The 15,614-nt window shown below is 39.2% G+C and overlaps 1 protein-coding gene across 2 annotated transcripts in view; it reads right to left on the bottom strand.

Moving 5' to 3' along the window:
• Positions 1-1,913: 1,913 nt before the first annotated feature.
• MND1 (meiotic nuclear divisions 1) overlaps positions 1,914-15,614 on the bottom strand; it is a 74,218-nt gene continuing 60,517 nt past the window's right edge. Inside the window, exons 7-8 of one of the 2 annotated variants that reach the window (XM_025385993.1) lie at positions 8,032-8,076; positions 1,914-2,255 (exon numbers count right to left, since the gene is read on the bottom strand). In XM_025385993.1, coding sequence (XP_025241778.1) covers positions 2,149-2,255; positions 8,032-8,076 — 152 coding nt within the window. In that variant the 3' untranslated portion in view covers positions 1,914-2,148. The remainder of the gene's footprint in view (positions 2,256-8,031; positions 8,077-15,614) is intronic. The other variant, XM_025385994.1, reaches the window with a different exon arrangement.

Genomic DNA, 15,614 nt, shown 5'->3' with positions numbered 1-15,614 from the left:
TGGTCAGGCTGGTCTCGAATCCCTGACCTCAGGTGATCCACCTGCCTTGGCCTCCCAAAGTGTTGGGATTACAGGCATGAGCCACCACGCCCGGCCTCAAAAAATTTTTAAATATTTATTATTTTTAATATTTAATATTTTTAATATTAATAAAATTTTTGTACAGCTGTACGTTTTAAACTAAATGCTTCACAAGAGCCAAAACGTTTAAACAACTTAAATTTATAAAGTAAAAAATTGTAGTAAGCTAAGGTTATTACAGGAAAATTTTTTTTATAAATTTAGTGTAGCCCAAGTGTACAGTGTTTACAAAGTCTAGAGTAGTGTGTAGTCATGTCCTAGGCCTTCACATTCACCCACCACTCACTCACTCAGAGCAACTTCTGTTTTTTTTTTTTTTTTTGCTTGAGATGGAGTCTCACTCTGTCGCCCAGGCTGGAGTGCAGTTGTGCGATCTAGGTTCACTGCAACCTCTGCCTCCTGGGTTCAAGCGATTCTCCTGCCTCACCCTCTTGAGTAGCTGGGCCTACCGGCGCATACCACCACAGCTAATTTTTGTATTTTCTTTTTTAGCAGATGGGGTTTCACCATGTTGGCCAGGATGGTCTCGATTTCTTGACCTTGTGATCTGCCTTTCTTGGCCTCCCAAAGTGCTGGGATTACAGGCGTGAGTCACTGCACCTTGCCACACAGAGCAACTTCTTGCCCTGCAAGCTCCATTTATGGTAAGTGCCCTTGAAAGGTGTGCCATTTTTATCTTTTATCCTTTTTTTTTTTTTTTTTTTTTTTTTGAGACAGAGTCTCGCTCTGTTGCCCAGGCTGGAGTGCAGTGATGCAATCTCAGCTCACTGCAACCTCCGCCTCCTGGGTTCAAGCAATGCTTGTGCCTCAGCTTACCTGAGTAGCTGGGACTACAGGCGTGCATCACCACACCCGGCTAATTTATTTTTAGTAGAGACAGGGTTTTGCTATGCTGGCCTGGCTGGTCTCGAAGTTCTGACCTCAGATCATCCACCTGCCTCGGCCTCCCAAAGTGCTGGGATTACAGGAGTTAGCCACTGCGCATGGTCCTATACTGTGTTTTTACTATATTTTTCCTATGTTTAGATATGCAAATACTTACCATTGTGTTACAATTGCCTACAGTCTCTAGTACCATAATATGCTGTATAGGTTTGTAGCCTAGGAGCAATATCCCCATTGAAAAGTAACATATCCCCATTGATAAGTAACACATGACTGTATATCATCTTATAAAAAGTGCATAAATCAGGACAAATGGCCATGCACTTGTTCCTTCCAGTAGAAAGGTATCAAAAACTCAAAAGAAAAAAGGAGTTTTCATGTCTGAGGCATTACTACTTAACTACATTTGAGGAATACCAACTTTCTGTATTTTTTTCTGTGGGAAATTTGCAAAGATAATGCAGAATACTGAGTTCGGTCACTGTTGGGAAATAGGAGAGCAGCCATTAGGATTTTAAAGGTTATTTCCAAGCATTTAGGTGTGTGTATACGTATGATGGATCCTTCAAATACATTTTTTTTTTTTTGAGACACAGCCTTGCTCTGTTGCCCAGGCTAAAGTGCAGTGGCGCAATCTCAGCTCACTGTGACCTCCGCCTCCTGGGTTCCAGCAATTCTCCTGCCTCAGTCTCCTAAGTAGTTGGAATTACTTTTTGTATTTTTAAGAGAGGGGGGTTTTGCCATGTTGGCCAGGCTGGTCTTGAACTCCTGAGCTCAAGTGACCTGCCCGCCTCAGCTTCCCAAAGCGCTGGGATTACAGGTGTGAGCTACCATGCCCTGTCCAAATACACCCTTAATAGTTAATATTAATATTTAAACAAAACTAAAGCATTATCACATCATGGTTTTGATCTTAAAAAAAAAATCATTTGTAAATCTGCCTGGACTGAGATGGATGGCTTTATTTGTATTGTCCTACTCTGATGAGCACTGGGGGGATATGGTTATCATCCTGCTTTTGATCTACAAAAAGGGGTGAAGAACATCTGCATTTTACACTTTATTTAACATTAATAAAATGATAAATACAGTTACAGGCAAATGACAATTCAGTTCACTTAGATAATAGTTTAAAATTTACATATTCACAAACTTGTAGATCCTTCACCACCATGGAATATTTTAGTCTATGTAGTCAAAGTCTTCTGGAATTCCAAAAGTTTTATCAATTTTATTTTCTTCAAACCCAAATTTTCTTTTGGCCCAAGATTTTATTGCAAATATGTTATCTATAAAGAAAATTGAGAAATAATTTTGAGAAAAACATAATCATAAAACATTTCAAGTACAATTATCTTCATTGTTCTTTTACTTCCTTCTATTAACTTTCAGATACATCAAAATAAGGAGTTTTCTGTATTTTTAAGAGTAATGGCAACTAATTAAAAAGTATTTAAGGTCAGGTGCGGTAGCTCATGCCTATAATCCCAGCACTTTGGGAGGCCGAGGCAGGCGGATCATGAGGTCAGAAGTTTGAGACCAGCCTGGCCAAGATGGTGAAACCCCGTCTCTACTAAAAATACAAAAATTAGCTGGGCGTGGTTGGTGGCGGGCACCTGTAATCACAGCTACTCGGGAGGCTGAGGCAAGAGAATCATTTGAACCTGGGAGACGGAGGTTGTGGTGAGCTGAGATTGCACCATTGTACTCCAGCCTAGGCAACAAGAGTGAAACTCCATATCAAACAAAAAGTATTTAAATACTATTTTGAACAAGTTAATAGATCTCATATTTAAAAATTCTATAGGCCGCTTGCTGCTAAATATCAGACTTAATTAAGAATAATACAAAAACAGGGACAGGTTAATGGTGTCTCTTCTACATTTCCACAGCAGAGGCCAGGACTGTTGCCTCAGGAATTAAAGTTGCTCCGGTTCCCAAAGGGAACACATTCTCTCCGGACCCTTCTTCCTGTCCCACAGACAGTAATGGCTTCCAGACAATCAGGCCAGTAGTAGGGAGGGGGGTGGGGAGCAGGGAAAGGGGTTCTCTTAAGACTAAGAATAGAAATGTCCTCAGCATCTCCTGGGGGGATTTAAAATGCATTAACGACTGAAAAAAAGTGGTACATCTACTTCAGGGGATTTATCCCAAGGAAAGAAAACAAACTGTGTACAAGGATTTTTGGTCAAGGGTCTTTATCCCAGTGCCGTAATAGAAAAATAAGAGCAATCTAAATGTCTACTTATCAGGAAGCTAGTGAGGGAGGCAGGACAGTGCCAGTGCACTCACAGTGGCTGCACTTGAGAGGGTGGGAGGAACAGTGGATTTTTTTTTCCTTGAGACAGGATCTTGCTTTGTCTCCCAGGCTGGAGTGCAATGAGTGGTGCAATCTCAGTTCACTGCAGTCTCCACCTTCTAGGCTCAGGTAATCCTCCAACCTCAGCCCCACAAGTAGCAGAGACAACGGGCGTGCACCACCATACCTGGCAACTTTTGTACTTTTTGTAGGGATGAGGTTTCATGTTGCCCAGGCTGGTCTTGAACTCCCAAGCCCAAGCAATCCACCCACCTCGGCCTCCCAAAATGCTGGGATTACAAGTGTGAGCCACCGTGTCCAGCCTTTCTTTTCTTAATTTCATATATTTCTTTAATGTACATATACAACCTTTATGATGAAAATGTATTACACACACAGAAAAAACGATGGTATAAGATGTTATAGCTTGTCAGAGTATTCTGTAAAATGTTAAACAATCTATTAGTAGTGACAATGAAGTAAAAGGTTAGAATAGGTTCTTCTGGAATGTTATGGGCCGAATCATTTTCCCCCCAAATTTGTATGTTGAAGTCCTAGCCCCTACGACCTCAGAATGTGACTATATTGAAACATATCTTTAAAGAGGTGATTAAGTTAAAATGAGGTCATTGGGATGGGCCCTAATCCAGTAGGATTGGTGTCTTTATAAGAAAAGGATCACGAGGTCAAGAGATAGAGACCATCCTGGCCAACATAGTAAAATCCTGCCTCTACTAACAATACAAATAAATTAGCTGGGCGTGGTGGCGTGCACCGGTAGTCCCAGCTATTCAGGAGGCTGAGGCAGGGGAATCGCTTGAACTCAGGAGGCAGAGGTTTAGTGAGCTGAGATAGTGCCACGGCACTCCAGCCTGGCGAAAAAGCAAGACTCTGTCTTAAAAAAAAAAAAAAAAAAAGCAAAAAGAGAAAGGAAAAGGATTGGCTGGGTGCAGTGGCTCACGCCTGTAATCCCAGCACTCTGTGGGGGCCGAGGCAGGCAGATTGTCTAAGGTCAGGAGTTTGAGAGACCAGTCTGGCCAACATGGTGAAACCCCATCTCTACTAAAAATACAAAAATAATTAGCCGGGTCTGGTGGTGTGCACCTGTAATCCCAGCTGTTCAGGAGGCTGAGGCAGGCAAATTGCTTGAACCAGGGAGGTGGAGGTTGCAGTGAGCTGAGACTGCGCCACTGTACTACAGATTGGGCAACACAGCAAGACCCCATTTCAAAAAAAAAAAAAAAAAAAAACGGGAAATGTGAACACACTGAGAGACACAGGAAAGATTGTGAGAGGAAACAGTGAGAAGGAAGACCTACAGAAGAAACCAAACCTGCCAACATCTTGATCTTGAAATTTGATTCTCCAGGATGGTCAGAAAAATTTCTGTTGTTTAAGCCACCCTATCTGTGATACTTTGTTCTGGCATCTCTAGAAAACTAATACATAGAGTTTGATCACTTTTTAAAGTATTTTTTCTATGGAAGTTTAATTCCAAGTATCAAATAATGATAAGCACATTTCTGGAATGAATTTTATGGAGAATACTACTGCATCAAATAGAATAATGTTAACAAAATTAATTTCTTTCAATTAAAGTGTTATGGAATGTCAACAGATATTAAAATGAACTTTACCCTCTGTAACAATCTCAAATGAATCTTTACTTTTCACAACAACCTAAGAGAGAATGTTAAAATAGCACCATAAGGTATTCCAGGATAATTTTTACCAGTCTCTGCCCAACCAGTACATTCTTGCTAATCACACCCAGATGTTATAGAGGGTCTGCTGCTACATAAGACAAGTATCAGGTGTACTGCAGATATTACAGAATGTGAAGAACCTATGCCTTCAAGTTGACACAAGAGAGACAAAATAATAATTTATTACTAAACAATTATAAAGTGATAGGTGTCTCAGAGAGAAAAGGCCAAGTCTTATGTGTACAGCTTACAGGATAGGCTTCATGAATACAGAAAGATTTCTAGGAAATGAGAGAACAGATACAACAATGTAGGAAGCTTGCAGGGAATCAACTTCAAACCTGGATCAGAAAAGAGAATGAGGCATCAGGGTAAGACTACTGAATAGCCTCTACAGGAAGGATTTCCTGATTTACAGAAGGATAAGAAACCATTTCATTATAAACATTTAAAGGTTAAAAGCAAGAAAAAGAACAAATAAAAACCTCTCCACAACTATGCCTACTGGACCAATTCAAAGAAGACTCTGATTAAACATTTCTTTGGGCCACTGGATGTCAGCCTTCAAGATAATGTCACTGACAATCTTGATAGTTCATTCTCTGTCAAATAATTTCCCTATTTAATGTAGAAATTTTTATAAATGGATATAGAATAATTTTTTTATTTTAAACAAACAACCTTAAGGCTGTTTGATTTATACGGTGGCATGGCGAAGATACCTATAGGAATAGGATGAGCAATATCATTTGCAATGAATCTAGGTTAGGCCCTGGCAACACCTATCCCTCTTCACTCATTAAGATGCCTCTCATATGTGTTTACAAAAACCTCACCATCTTAATTATTAAGCAAGGTTTCATATGATATAATTGAAATCACACTTAAAGTGTATTTAATGTCACCAAACATTTAGATGTGACATTTCTATACTTAGACTCTGAGGTAATCTCTCATCCTATAGAACTGAGATACGGAATTGTTGAACAGTATATATTCTCAATTCCAGATACATTTTTAAGGACCTTTTTTTTTCTTGAGACAGTGTCTCACTCTTGCCCAGGCTGGAGTACAGTGGCACGATCTCAGCTCACTGCAACCTCTGCCTTCTGGGTTCAAGCAATTCTCCGACCTCAGCCTCCTGAGTAGCTAGTGTTACAGGTGTGTGCCACCATGTCTGGCTAATTTTTGTATTTTTAGTAGAGACAGGGTTTCATCATGTTGGCCAGGCTGGTCTTGAACTCCTGACCTCAAGTGATCCTCCTGCCTTGGCCTCCCAAAGTGCTGGGATTACCGGCATGAGCCACCACGCCCGGCCAGGGCTTTTTTAAGTAAAAAGAAAGCAAACTTTCTTTCTATATGATAATTTTAATATGAATATTAAATCAAACTTTAATAGCTATATGATAAATAAGATTGCGATTTCATTAAAAAAAAAAAACAAAAAAAACTAAAGGCTAATTACATTGATTTTACCAATCTACCTAATTCTAAAATAGACTAGGAAAAAAATAATTCTCATTTTATTACTGTTTTCTTTTTGTTTTTTGTGAAGGTGGCGGTTTTCTGAGGTGTGATGCTTTATCTCTTATCTCCGTCTTTTCATAACACATGTTTATGCTGGAAGCTGGAAGGAGTAAGCTGTAACTTTAAATGGAAATATGGTTCTTAACAGCTGTTTCTGCTATTCTAAAAATATCTTTCTTCCTCATGGTTTTAAAAGTCCCAGGTTCTTCTGTAGCTAATAGGATAGGGAAAAAAAAAAGCCATTCCAAATGTTTTTCCAATTATAATTTTGGAAGTATATGATCAATTGAAAATCATGAACTTTTTTAAGAGAAGAAAAGGAAAAGAGGAGTATTTATCTACGTGTCCAACATGGTGCTGAAGGGCTTACAAACTGTCTTATTTAATCCTCCCAAAATGGGAGGTAGGTATTATTTATCCACAATGAACAGATGAGGAAGCAGGCTGAGAGGGGGTCAAGAGGTCACACAGCAAGTAAGGAGAACAGCTTGGATTCTTTTCAAAGCCACGTTCCTCCCACTACACACACATGCTGCCTGTGCCTACTGTGTGCTGAGCCTCTTTGTTGAAAATACTGGGGGAAATCACCTTGGATTTCTGTCTTATTTTTAACCTAAAAATCCATATTTATTTACACTTTGTGGGACATTTATTTCATTATTCTCTTTTATGTCAGTTTGCTTTTGTACCCTCCTCTATTCTTATCACTAAAGCATTACCTTACTTAAGAAATAACTTTGTAATAAATAAAACTGCAATTTCAGAAAAAAAAAAAAAAACCCTAAAGGCCAATAATATTGATTTTACCAATCTATTTAATTATAAAATAGAGTAGGAAAAAAATAATTCTTATTTTTTTGTGTGAAACAGAGGCCTGGACAGGGAGTCAGAGAAACCTGGCTCCAGCGTCTGTTCTTCCAGTGACTAATCGCCTTTGACTAAACACAGTCACTTTAAGTCCAGCCAAAAAAGCTGGATTCTAATTCCTGTTCTGCTGTCTGACTAATGTGTGGCCTTGGACTCCTGAGGGTCTTAGTTTTGTCTCCTAAATCAGGGATAATAATCATATCTACCTCACAAGATTATCATGGAGATAAAATGAGAATGAACCATAGACATTACAATAACTGGCATATAGTCAGTCCTCAACAAACCTTAGCTATTATTATTATTAGCGAGAATATAAATCTTTAAGATTCCATTATCTTAAAGTGTATCTTACATTAATATATATGAAAGTTAAGTTACTAGCCCAAGTGACTTACCTTGGGAAAAGTTGTATAAAAGTTAAACTGGAAGCAATCATTAGTTTTACAAAAATATCTTATACTTTACAAAATGACTCATAAGATTATAAAAAATAACCTTAAATAACTGAAATGATTTAATATGTAAACATCTGAGTAATGCATACATTTTTCAGAAATATCCTTTCTTGAACAAAGCCAGCACAAGGTATCTGAATTTCACATCACAGTAAGTGTGAAGGGAGTTTAACTACAGTTTATTTATCAGTATTATTATGGTACATACCAGTCCATCTGTTAGCAGCTTCTTTGGCTACTTTATTTGCTTGGCCTGAAAAAAAAATTATATATATAAAATGAAATGTATTTATATATATAAAATTATCTTTAGCTATGTGTACATTTATATTTTTTCATATGAACAAAACTTTTATAAAATTTATATATAAAATGGCTATGAAAAAAGCTGAAATAGTGACATAATATTGTATTTTACAAACTCTTGCAAATTCCTAAGGAAATTTAGGGAGCTGCAGTAATATTAGTAATTAATGGAAAGTCAAAGTGAACAATTTCCCTTTCCTAAGTGTCCATCATCATTGTACTTGCTCCTTTAAAGATAACATGTAAGTTTAAATGAGATGTTTTTCAAAGAACTCACCATACCAAAATACAAGTTAAATGTAATAAGAATTTTACTATACAGGCATTATAAGACCACAATAAGTGTGACTCTAAAAAAAATTTTAGTGATAAGAAAGTAGTCACATAGAAGGAAGGAATACACATCGTGCTATCAAATGTATCTGTATGTATATTATGTACTTCAAGTTAATCTGCACAGCACGTAACAGTGCCATGATTAATGGGACATTAACTATTACTTAAAATGATGGCATTTTAAATTGAAAGATAATTTATGTTACAAAATTCAGCATACTAAACTATAAAATTCAGTAATTTTTATTTATTTACTTATTTAGAGACTGGGTCTCACTCTGTCTCCCTAGCTGAAGTGCAGTGGTGTAATCATAGCTCACTGTAGCCTCAAACTCCTGGGCTTAAGCAATCCTCCTGCCTCAGTTTTCTGAGCAGCTGAGACTACAGGCATGCGCCACCATGCCCAGCTCATTTTTTTTTATTTCTTGTAGAGACCCCCTATCTCTACAAGATATTCTGCTATGTTGCCCAGGTTGGTCTCCAACTCCTGGCCTCAAGTGATCCTCCCCATCTTGGCCTCCTAAAGTGCTAGGATTACAGGTATGGGACACGATGCCTGACCTTCAGTGGTTTTTATGATATTCACAAAATTGTACAACCATTACTACTATTTAACTCCAGAACATTTTTTCATCACCCAAAAAAAAACCTTTGTGCCCCTTAGCACTCACTCCACATTCCTTCTCCCTCCGTCCCCTGGCAACTACTAACCTAGTTGCTGTCTCTTCTCTATGGATTTCCCTTTTGTGTACATTTCATATGAACGAAACACACAATATGTGGTCTTTTAGGTCTGGCCTCTCTCACTTAACACAATGTTTTCAAGGTTCATTCATGTATCAACACCTCATTCTTTTTTAAGCTAAGTACTATTTTACAATTTGCTTATCCATTCATCAGCTTATGGACATTTGGGTTGTTTCTGCTAATACGAATAATAATTTTTGTGTTAACATGTTTTCAATCATCTTGGGTATATATTTTGGGGAAGAGATAAATTGTTTGCCAAAGTGGTAGCACCACTTTATAATACCACCAGCAATCTAAGAGGTCCAGTCTCTCCACATCCTCATCACTTATTATTTTCTATTTTTTTTTGAGACGGAGTTTTGCTCTTGTTGCCCAGGGTGGAATGCAATAGTGTGGTCTCGGCTCACTGCAACTTCCGCCTCCCAGGTTCAAGCAATTCTCCTGCCTCAGCCTCCAGAGTAGCTGGGATTACAGGCGTACGCCACCACACCCAGCTAATTTTGTATTTTTAGTAGAGATGGGGTTTCACCATGTTGGTCAGGCTGGTCTCCAAGTCCCGACCTCAGGTGATCCGCCTGCCTTGGCCTCCCAAAGTGCTGGGATTACAGGCGTGAGCCACCGCACCCAGCCTCATTATTTTCTGTTTTTACATTATAGCTATCCTAATGGGTGTTGATATGGTTTGGCTGTGTCCCCACTCAAATCTCATCTTGAATTGTAACTCCCACAATTCCCAGGCGTTGTGAGAGGACCCCAGTGGGAAGGGATTGAATTATGGGGGCGGGTCTTTCCTGCACTGTTCTCATGATAGTGAATGAGTCTCACAAGATCTGATGGCTTTAAAAATGGGAGTTTCCCTGCACAAGCTCTCTTCTCTTGTCTGCCATCATGTGAGACATACCTTTCACCTTCCACCATGATTTTGAGGTTTCCCCAAACACGTGGCACTGTAAGTCCAATAAACCTCTTTCTTTTGTAAATTGCCAAGTTTCAGGTATGTCTTTATCAGCAGTGTAAAAACAGACTAATACAAGTGTGAAGTAGTATCTCACTGGGGTTCTGATTTGCATTTCCTAATGATTTTGTGCATCTTTTCATGTGCTTATTGGTCATCTGTGTATCTTATTGGGAGAAGTGTCTGTTCATATCCTTTGCTCATTTTTCAATTGGGTTGTCTTTTTATTGTTGTATTATGAGTTCTTTATATATTTTGGATACTAGGCACTTGTCAGATACAAAACTTGTGAATATTTTCTTCCATCCTGAGTTCACTTTTCACTTTTCTTTTTGTGATGGAGTCTCTCTCTGTCACCCAGGCTGGAGTGTAGTGGTGCAATCTCGGCTCACTGCAACCTCTGCCTTCCTGGTTCAAGTGATTCTCCTGCCTCAGCCTCCCGAATAGCTGGGATTATAGGTGTGTGCCACCACGACTAATTTTTGTATTTTTAGTAGAGATGGGGTTTCACCATGTTGGCCAGGCTGGTCTCGAACTCCTGGCCTCACATGATCCGCCCGCCTTGCCCTCCCAAAGTGCTGAGATTACAGGTGTGAGCCACGGTGCCCAGCCTCTTTTTACTTTCTTGATATTGTAAAAAAATTTTTAATTTTGATGAAGTCCATTTATCTACTTTTTCTGTGGTTGTTCCTGCTTTTGGTGTTGTATTCAAGGAACTGTTGCTTAACCCAAGGATAAAGAAATATAAATCTGTTTTCTTCTAAGAGTTTTACAGTTTTAGCTCTTCCATATAGGTCTTTGATCCATTTGAGTTAATTTTTTTGATGTAAGGTGGGGGTTCAGATTAATTCATTTGCATGTGGATATCCAGTTGTGCCAAATACCATTAGCTGAAAACATGATTTCTTTCCTGATTCCATGGTCTTGGCACCTTTGTTGAAAATCAATTGGGTTTATTTCTGGACTCCTGATTCCATTAATCTATATGTGTATTCTTTTTTTTTTTTTTTTTGAGAAGGAGTCTCACTCTGTTGCCCAGGCTGGAGTGCAGTAACGTGATCTCGGCTCACTGCAAGCTCCGCCCCCTGGGTTCACACCATTCTCCTGCCTCAGCCTCCCGAGTAGCTGGGACTACAGGCACCTACCACCATGCCCGGCTAATTTTTTATATTTTTAGTAGAGACGGGGTTTCACCATGTTAGCCAGGAGGGTCTTGATCTCCTGACCTCGTGATCCGCCCGCCTCGGCCTCCCAAAGTGTAAATGTCTATTCTTATACCACTACCATACTGTCTTGATAACTGTAGTCTTATAGTAAGTTTTGCAATTGGAAAATTTGAGTCTGTAACTTTGTTCTTTTTCAAGATTCTTTTGACTATTCTGTATCTCTTGCATTTCCATATGAAACTTAAGATCAGTTTACCAATTTCTGCAAAAAAGCAGCTGAAATTTTGATCGGTATAGCATTGAATTAGTAGATCAATTTGGGGAGTATTTCCTTAATAATATTGTGTTTCAGCCGGGTGCAAGAGCTCACGCCTGAATTCCTAGCACTTTGGGAGGCTGAGGCAGGAGGACTGCTTGAGTCCAGGAGTTTGAGACCAGTCTAGCCAACATAGTGGGACCCCATTTCTACAAAAGATAATGAAAAAAAAATTAGCCAGGTGTAGTGGTGCACACTTCGAGTCCCAGCTACTAATTTTTTTCTATTTCTCTTTCATCTAGCTAAAAGTGTGTCTACTTTGTGATCTACTTAAAGAACCAATTTTTGGGTCACGTGTGGTGGCTCATGCCTGTAATCCTAGCACTTCTGGAGGCTGAGGCGGGCAGATCACCAGAGGTCAGGGGTTTGAGACAAGCCTGGCCAACATGGCAAAATCCTGTCTCTACTAAAAATACAAAAAAGAAGCTGGGCATGGTGGCGCGTGCCTGTAGTCTCAGCTACTCAGGAGGCTGAGGCAGGAGAATTGCTTGAACAAGGGAGATGGAGGTTATAGTGAGCCAAGATCGCACCATTGTACTCCCACAAGAGCAAAACTCCGTTTCAAAAAAAAAAAAAAAACAGCTGTGCGCAGTGGCTCACACCTGTAATCCCAGCACTTTGGGAGGTGAGGCGGGCAAATCACGAAGTCAAGACATCGAGACCACCCTGGCCAACATGGTGAAACCTCGTCTCTACTAAAAACACCAAAAAAAAGCTGGGCATGGTGGTGCGTGCCTGTAGTCTTAGCTACTCAGGAGGCTGAGGCAGGAGAATTGCTTGAACCCAGGAGGCAGAGGTTGCAGTGAGCTGAGATCATGCCACTGCACACCAGCCTGGTGACAGAGCAAGAATCCACCTGAAAAAAAAAAAAAGAACCAATTTTTGGTTTTTATTTTCTTGTTCTTCATTTCTCTTTGAACATATTTGAAGTGTCTTTGTCTAGTAAGTCCAACACGTGGGCTTTCTCAGGAATAGTTTCCATTGAAAACAGTTTCCACTGAAACATTTTTATTCCAGTGTGTGAGCCATATTTTATTGCTTTGTATGTCTTGCAATCTTTTTGTTGCAAAACTGGGCATTTAAAATAATGTTAGCCTGAGTAACATGGTGAAATCCTGTCTCCACAAAAAATACAAACATTAGCTCAGCACGGTGGCATGTGCTTGTAGTTCTAGCTACTCAGGGGACTGAGGCAGGAGGATTGCTTGAGCCCAGGAGGTTGAGGCTGCACCAAGTCATGATCATGCCACTGCACTCCAGCTGAGGCGACAGAGTGAGAATGTCTCAAAAAAAAAAAAAAAGAGTAATAATTAATTTAAAAAATAATATAGGGCGCCTGTAATCCCAGCTACTTCGGAGGCTGAGGCACGAGAATCACTTGAACCTGGGAGGCAGAGGTTGTAGTGAGCCAACATCATGCCACTGCACTCCAGCTTGGGTGACAGAGCAAGACTCTGTCTCCAAAACAAAAAAAAAAAAAAAAAAAAAAAAACATATATATATACACACACACACACACACACACATATATATATACACACACACACACACAAATAAAAAAAATAGCAACCCTAGAAAGCAGATTCTCCCCACTCCCCAGGATTGCTGCTTGTAATAAGTTGTTACAATTTGTTTAGTAATTTTCCTGAACTAAATCTGTAAAGTCCATGTTCTTAAGCATGGCCACTGAAGTCTCTACTTGGTTAGCTTAGTGGTCAAGCTATTAATTGAACAGAGATTTCCTTAAATGCTTGGACTAAACCTCTATGAAGAGGCTGTCTTTGCCAAAGGGCTCAGCCGTCTTTGCCTAAGGGTTTGCGTGTGCTGGGACATGTGTTCTCAGCAAGGCAGTTTATAACTCTGACCTACTCTTCGCTTCTTGCTTGCACAGAGCATCAAGGTCAGCTAGATGTGGGGACCGTCCCAGGTCTTTACTGAGAATGTGAACAACCCTAAACTTGCATGTAGGCCTTCTATAGTTTCAGGAATATGTTGCTCTTCAAGGCTCTCATGAACATATTATTTAGTTTTTCCTTTTTTTTTTAGAAGGGTCTCACTCTGTCACCCAAGCTAGAGCACAGTGGCATGATCATGGCTCACTGCAGTCTTGATTTCCTGGGCTCAAGTGATCCTCCCACCTCAGCCTCCTGAGTAGCTAGTACTACAGGCACATGCCACCATGCCTAATTTTTATTTATAGAGATAGAGTTTACCATTTTCATATTGGTTTTGAACTCTTGGGCTCAAGCAATCTTCCCAAAGTGTTAGGATTATGGGCATAAACCACTGCACTTGGCCCTTTTAAGCTTTTTGATTAGTCTACTGTTTGCCACAACTGTTATTCATCAACAATGATTAACTGAGAAGTTAAAATTATTTGTAATTTTAACTTCTTTATTTGTTTGTAATTGTTATAGACAAACACTCCCCACAGAGAGGATTTTAGCACTGGGCATACCCCAGGCCAGATCAAACAAAAACAGTCTTTCCTATTGGTGTCCTCCAGGGAACCACCAAACATGTGAATAATGACAATTCTTTGGGATCAAAGCTCTTACACAGCTCCAGCTTTGCTCCCCTAGACAGTAGGAATGCAGGGTTGTTATCCTTCAAGGTCACTGCTGAGGTGAGGGTGGGAAATGAGAATAGGCAAATTCAATACCACAAAGCTCATTATTCTTACTCAGAGTCTGCTAATTTTCCTCAGTAGGCTCCTGTAAGCCTTTGGTTAATTTCCAGAGGTCTGAAAAAGTTGACTACAACAATTTTTGCAAGTTTTCTGAAAGGGCAAAGTTTCAGAAGTCCTTACCCCACCTTTTTACTGTCATCCTGGCATTTATTTCTCAGAAAATTACTTAAGTACCTCTAAGATATTTTCAAGTATTTTCGTGGGAATTTAATTTCTACTAACATGTTTTCTCTGGTCACATTTGAATAATGGTCAGAATAGCTAAATTAAAAAATTGTTTAAAGAATTGTTGCTGGTAAATATCACTTCTTGGATACTGCAATTAATTTTGTTATTGTTGTTGTTGTTGTTTTGAGACTGTTTTCGCTCTGTCACCCAGGATGGAGCGCAGTGTGTGATGTTGGTTCACTGCAGCCTTCTTCTCCCCGGTTCAAGCGATTCTCCTGTCTCAGCGTCCAGAGTAGTTGGGATTACAGGTATGTGCCACCATGCCCGGCTAATTTTTGTATTTTTAATAGAAACAGCATTTCACCAACTTGGCCAGGCTGGTCTCAAACTCCTGACCCCTAGTGATCTGCCTGCCTCTGCCTCCAAAGCAATTAATCTTCTAAATACTTGCTTAATGATATAATTCAACTGGCATAAATATAAATTATTTCTCACGGATGTTACTGAGAAATAAGAGAATACATAGCCATGCCCCATATGAACAAATGGTTGTGGCTACAGTCACCAAATTATTCTCTGAATAAATCATGACAGACTTAGAGATAAGCTTGAGTGATATAATGGGGGGGGGGCTATAGCCATGCTACTAAGAACCAAATCTTATTAAAATCAATTTGTGAAACTCATAAGCCTTTAATCCAGTATAATCTGTTCTGCACTAACATGATAGCTGAAATCCCATGAAACCCCTCATTATCAAAAAGTGCATTTTAAAAACAATTTCATTGAGGAATGGAGATTTGGGGTGAGTAGAGGTTAAAGTCTTAAGAAGTTCTCTAAATTTAGCGATAAGGGGATCACTGGCATCTACTACTTAAATATTTAAATTTTTTGGATTTGTGGGTTTATACTTTTCATCAAATTTGAAAAACTTTAAACTTTAGCTTTTATTTCTTCAGATATTTTTCTGGCTCAGCAACCTCTCCTCTCACCAAAACATACTCCATTTGGGACTGTAATCATACATTTATTAGGTCCCTTGAAATTGTCTTAAGGCTCACAGATGCCATTTTCATTTTTTTTTTTTTTTTTTTTTTTTTTTTTT

Source organism: Theropithecus gelada, chromosome 5 (genome assembly GCF_003255815.1).
Source record: "Theropithecus gelada isolate Dixy chromosome 5, Tgel_1.0, whole genome shotgun sequence".
In the NCBI taxonomy this organism is placed as follows: Eukaryota; Metazoa; Chordata; class Mammalia; order Primates; family Cercopithecidae; genus Theropithecus; species Theropithecus gelada.
Note: the sequence above shows the minus strand (reverse complement) of the source record. Positions and strands in the feature narration are given on the sequence as shown.